This window comes from Colletotrichum truncatum (assembly GCF_014235925.2).
Source record: "Colletotrichum truncatum strain CMES1059 chromosome Unknown Contig_0006, whole genome shotgun sequence".
In the NCBI taxonomy this organism is placed as follows: Eukaryota; Fungi; Ascomycota; class Sordariomycetes; order Glomerellales; family Glomerellaceae; genus Colletotrichum; species Colletotrichum truncatum.
This window is the reverse complement of record NW_027222403.1, coordinates 3061792-3067791: the sequence shown is the minus strand read 5'-3', so window position 1 is coordinate 3067791 and position 6000 is coordinate 3061792. Positions and strand designations below refer to the sequence as shown.

The window sequence follows — 6000 nt, the reverse complement described above, 5'->3', positions numbered from 1 at the left end:
CTAAGTGACGACTACTCTACGACTCTTGTTGAGGCCTTGACTGATCACCAAGACCTTTGAAGATCTACGATCTATTCGACCAGGACCACGGAACGACTGTTACTACTCTCAATCCCTGGCTTACTGTTAACACAAACCCACTGTCAGTTAGCTGGCCGTAACAATACGTCCAGCCCCCTGCTAGCTATACTACTATAGATAATAAAGTTTAGCTACTTTATAAAGCATTCTATAGATTAAGAAAATTACTATTTTAGTAGTTTCGACTTATTAAAGGTAAAATAGAACAAATTAGCTTTATTATTATTAATAAGGAGGTTTATCTCTTCGTTAACTATAAGATTAAAACGTATGTTTTTATATATATCGATAATAACGCTATCGCCGCTCTTAATAAGTAAGTTATGATAGAAGTTCGTCGTCTCCTCGAGAAGGTCTATTCTCTTAAAAACCTTAGCAAGGCTACCAATTTTCTCGGTTTCTAGATTGAACGCGATAGAGCTATTAGTAAGATTTTCGTTTCCTAAGCTAAGTATATAAAAGCAGTACTTTAACGATTCGACTTTAATAGTTTAAGTATTATTAAGACGCTTATAGCGATAACTAACGATCTGCTTATTACTTAGGATAAGAACGAGTATTTACTTAACAAATAATAACTTTATATCGAATAGACCGGCTGCCTTAACTTCCTAGTAGCTAGAACTTACGTTAACATAGCTTATACCGTTAGTAAATTATTATAAGCAAATTTAAAGCCTTCTAAGGCTTATCTTTATACTATTAAGTACTTATTCCGATACCTTAAAGGTATTATTTATCTCGGTATTATACTTAAAAGCATCTTTATAATTAATAAGTTAAGGCTTTACGCTATTATAAATACTTTTTTTACTAATAATAAGCTATTACGAGTTTTAATAAGTAGTTACGTTATCTTCCTTACTAGTATACTAATTACTTAGAAATTAAAAAAATAGACTTTTATAACTTTAAGTATTATAAAAGCTAAATTTATTAATCTTATACTTATAGCAATTACTATAAAGTAGATTAGACGTTACCTTTCCTAACTGCTTAGCAAACCTATTACTATGCTTACTATTATATTTACTAATAATACTAATAGCTATAATAACGTTATAAACCTACTTAACAAGGCATAAACCCGTTATATCAACGTCTAATATAAATAGATTATATAAGAGGTTTATACTACGAAAAGCATCGAACTCCGACTTATTAAGGGTGTTAATATAGCCGCCGATAGACTTACGAAGCTACTAGTTACGGTTAAACATAAGGAATTCGTTCGTTTGTTAGGCATAGCGGAGGGATTAGATTAAGAGGGGGATTTTGAGACTATAGGACTATTAATATTAAGACTTCGGGATTCAGAGGATTTCACAGCCTCCTATTAGCTAGGTTTAACCGGTAATTAACCGAGTTTTCTAATAGTTAAGAACTCCTCGGATTTAGAGGATTTAGGACTTTTCCTATATTTCCTATTATTCTATTGCTTTTTCGCTAAGGAGTCTAAGAGGGGGTGTAGGTGGCAGGCCTCGCCGGCCCGTCACGTGGGCTGACGGCCGCCACCACTGGTCTTAGCCAGCCTCCACAGCCCTCTAGCTAGTCAGTTAGTTCTTCAACCAACAACACCACTTTTCCCTATTCTGAGCGTTCTGTGCTGGTTTCGCCCACAGAATATTGGTGTTAATGGCTTTTCTCTAATTATATCGCTCTGCGGAAGTTACTATACGGATAAAAAGGGGGCCAAGTCCGCCGCGCTCATCAGTACTGCTGGAGTCACGGTCGCACTATTCTTGATTAGCATTTTGACAAGATTCTACGGAGAAACGTCTCATACCCCCGGCGTCAAAGCGACAGTCTTCTCTATCTTCCTTTATTCAGCTTTTTACGCTTTTGGATGGATCCCGATACTCTTCATGGTACCAGCCCAGATGCTCTACTTCCGCATAAGAGCCCGAGGAATGAGCATGTTTAGCCTTGTCATTTGCATTACTGGCACCGCGGGCAATTTTGCTTTTCCAATTGCATTGGATGCGATAGGTTACTGGTTGTATATTTTGAATGCCGCTTGCAACATATTTTTCTTTGCGTTCATATGGTGGTACTGGATAGAAGTTCAAGGTAAAACGCTTGAGGAGATTGACGCACTGTTTGATGGCAGGGCGCATACAAACGCGCCTACTGTAGCGGCTGTGATGGATGGAACTGAAGACGACAGCTGGAGGGGGAGTTTGAGTGACTGGATGCGACTCAAATTTGGAAGGAATTGAAGCCCTTCGACCTTTTATGGTTAACTCGCATCTCAGACAAACATGATTGCTCGAATATAAAGATATATCAGGTTTAATAATGTCACACAACAAATCCATATTGTAAACATATTGACCTTTTGGCTACTGGTGAGTGTTTTCATGACTGTGAAGATGTAGCTGAATGTACGCATGTGTGATAAGGCTGTACATGCAATTGCGGGTGCTCATATGCCTCGATCAGTACGTGAAAACTTATTCGTGAAGTCATGCGCCCACCAATTATGGTACAAGCATAAAAAATGCGGCGCATCACCACCGGTGCAAATCAAGCATTGCCAGAGGACTCTCTCTAGGGGTACAACTTCTTCGTTTGGACAGTACGACATGTATAAGCGGCATCAGTAGTGACGGTGTAATCAAGAACATTTGGATGTCCAGATTTCGAAGTCGAAGCTCACCGTTATGATTACATGTGCGATCGAGTCTTTATAAGAGCTGTGAGATCGATCTCAAGATGAGTGACTATTTCCCTCACATCCTGTGTTTCATAGGCTATGCATTTCATTGTATGAAAAGCTATCACCTTATCAGATGAAGGCTATCAAACTGCCGAAAACATCTGGGGAGTCCATAATACACCAGTTACGTAAACTGCTTTCATTTGTAACCCTTTCAAGTTAGGTAATGGTTTGTGTTATCCAGTCTTGACATCTCAAAATTCCAAAGTGATGTTCTCCCCAGATATTGCCGTTTCAGATAGCAAGTCTATCTTGCGCAGCCAACGGTGTCGCACGAATCATCAACGGGTTCTTGATCCACAAGGCAAACGACTTCTGGTCCTTCCAGTTCTGGCTCTCTTCACATAGCTCAAAGTTGTACGTGAAGAGTAGTGTGGCTAGGATGAGTCTCATTTCATGCATTGCCATATTCTGGCCCAGGCAATTCCGGGGCCCAAAACCGAAAGGCTGGTGAGCATCGAGGGCGTCCCCAGCGTAGGTTGGATCTGATTTCAGCCACCTCTCAGGTACAAATGCCTTGGGATTCTTGAAGTTCGCTGCGGATTGATATGTCGACCAGTGGTGTACTGATACACGCGTCTCAGGCGGCACCCATTTTCCGAGAATTTGTTGTCCACCTGGAAGAACCACTCTTGGGCTACCAATAGGTACAGGAGGGTAGATGCGTAGCGCTTCCTTCAAGCAAGCGTTCATATACTTCAGCTCAGCAAGCCGCTCAAATGTGAGATCATCCAACTTTGTGAAGTTGCCTCGAATTTCTTGGAGTAGTATTTTCAGTTTGTCGGGGTGGGTGAGCAGATTGTAGAGGCATCCGCTCAGAAGTGTAGCTAGTGAATTAACTTTCATCAGCTTCTTGATACCTCTCCTTTATTTTGTTAAATCAACTAGACTCACCAGTTGTTTCTGAGCCAGCGAGCATGAACAGCTCAGCGTTAGAATGCATTTCCTCAAGCGTGAGACCTTTGCCTTCTTTAGCTGTCAAGACCAGATTCCACACATCCGGTTGATCGGAACCGTTTTGTAAACGTTGATTGACTCGCTCCTCTGAATGCTTGCAGTGTGTAACCCGCTGTTGAGTCACTGACTTTGGCTCGAAACGGGTAAAGATGGCATTCAAGATGGGATAGTAGTTGATAATGGAAGCAATTGGTAGCATCTTCAGTGACTCGAATATGGATTTAACCCAAGGGCTGTATTCGTTCTTCGCCAGGAGGCCCAGAGGCTGCCCGAAACAGAGCTCAGCCATAACATCGAAAGTTGCGAAGTTGAGCAACTGGGTCATTTCCACTGGTTTCTTTCCAGCCTCGCCAACTTCGGAGATTTTGTACACGAGAAGATCAACATATTTTCGGAAGAGCGGCTCTTGCTGTCTCAGAGCTCTTTCTGAGAAAGCAGGGGCAAAAAGCCGACGCATTCGAGAGTGGTTTTCAGTGCCAGTTGTCAGCATGCTTGGAACTCCTGCTAAGGGTCAGCGCTGCGAGCGAGGACATTATGGCCAGGATCGAAATCGGCTGTAGGGCGAAGCCACATACCGTTAACCGGCTGCACAGAGAACTCTTGCGCTTTCTCTGTCACTTTGGGTCCATGGATATCGTTCCAAGCTTCTCCGGCGGTGTAGCTCAGGTCGGTTGGCCCGAAACGCACAACAGGCCCATACTGATCGTGTAATCTCTTCATCCATTCAACGTCGTCACCTCCAAGTGCAACAAGCCAGTAGGGAATACGACTGATCGCACATAGTTTCGGACCTGGCACGTCAGCCAGAGGATGAAGTGTGACATTATAAATGGCACTGCCAAGTAGATAAATGCACAGCACAGCAACGAAGAAGAGAACAGCTCCCAGCATGATTACGGAACGACAATTTGTAGCTATCTCTCCATTCAGAAAAGCCTCTGTGAGGTGTGAAGGAAGCTGGTGTGATCAAGAAAACCTGTACATTGGGTGGTAAGAAAATTACCAACCTCAGCAGAGGAAAATCTCTCGTGGTTTTGCAAACGTAAAGCAATATGGCAAGTTTCTTACTGGCCAGTCGTTCGCAATCCCTGATGCTGTTCCTCCCCACCGCGATTCTTCAACGGGATGGTGGGAAAATTCCGAATGGACTGATTGAGAATGGTGGTCTGGGATCTGGGCCGAGAACGGCGCCAGAGGATTTGATTAGACTAAAGTTACCCTGCCTGGCAGCAAGCGAGCAAGCAATTCACGTCGCATAAATTGAAGACTTTTCTGTAGTACTCAGTGCTGTCATCTAGCATCTGGAAGCCTGGCCCTCGTCTAGTTAATTTAGCTGATCTACGCTAAAACAACCGTGCTCACGTCAAATGCCTGTATTTGGTAGCATTTGAGGACAACACAATAGCAAACGTGATCCGTCCGACAGCCTATGAGGACTCTTCGTTTTCATATTTAGGACGGTGAAGTAGTGAAATGTAGTCGCTGAAACAAATCCGAGAGCGAAATATCATTGCCAGGCTTTGTATGTTCATGTCTCAGGCGGGCGTATTTTGGCCAGGGTTCGTCACTGTAAACAACATGCACCCTGAGTCATGAATGGTAGCACTTACTTAACGAGGAAACCGGGGCTGATGATTTCCCAACAAGCTCGTCCTATTACAGCGCTCATGACCTTCTCTTTGGTGGATGTTAAGCTGTTTATGAATTCATTACATGATCTCCCCAGGACTGCAGCCCTGTCATCATGTAGACATATATTGCTCAATCTGCGGCGAGTGGGTGGTTGTTGCGTAGCCACCAATTGTAGTTGGCAGTAGAGCCGTGGATCTCGGGAGGGTATTTGTTTTGGGGTAAATAGAAAGCTATGGTGCCGGACCAAAGCCAATTTTCAGTAAAGTTGACAGCTGTGGAGGTACTACACATATCCATCATGCTTTACTAAAGATCCATCCTTCTTAGCTCCTGCGGCGTACGGAGTACATCTAGCGAAAACTGATGCCCCCTAAATCGGCTCATGAAAGGACATGACTCGACGTAAACGGCAATGGCGTTGGTCCTGGCTTTGGAGCTTTCTAACCAACTTGGCGGCCAGTTCACCGTCTGGACTGTTCCGTGTGGAAATTTGGGTTATTCCAGCTCGCTTAGACGTAACATTTAAGTCAGTATGTAAGGAATAAGCATTACCGGTTGATACTACCTCATGTTTCCGGTATCCAATGTGTGGACCTAAGCACGAAATCTCT

The 6000-nt window shown here is 43.1% G+C and overlaps 1 protein-coding gene across 1 annotated transcript; it reads right to left on the bottom strand.

The window, feature by feature from the left end:
- Positions 1–3034: 3034 nt before the first annotated feature.
- Positions 3035–4648, bottom strand: CTRU02_210117 (uncharacterized protein; the record flags this gene model as incomplete). Its single annotated transcript, XM_036720937.1, has 3 exons — positions 3035–3627; positions 3695–4261; positions 4309–4648. 3 exons carry the CDS (start codon positions 4646–4648, stop codon positions 3035–3037), a joined length of 1500 nt encoding a protein of 499 aa, XP_036587777.1.
- Between the last annotated feature and the right edge of the window lie 1352 nt (positions 4649–6000).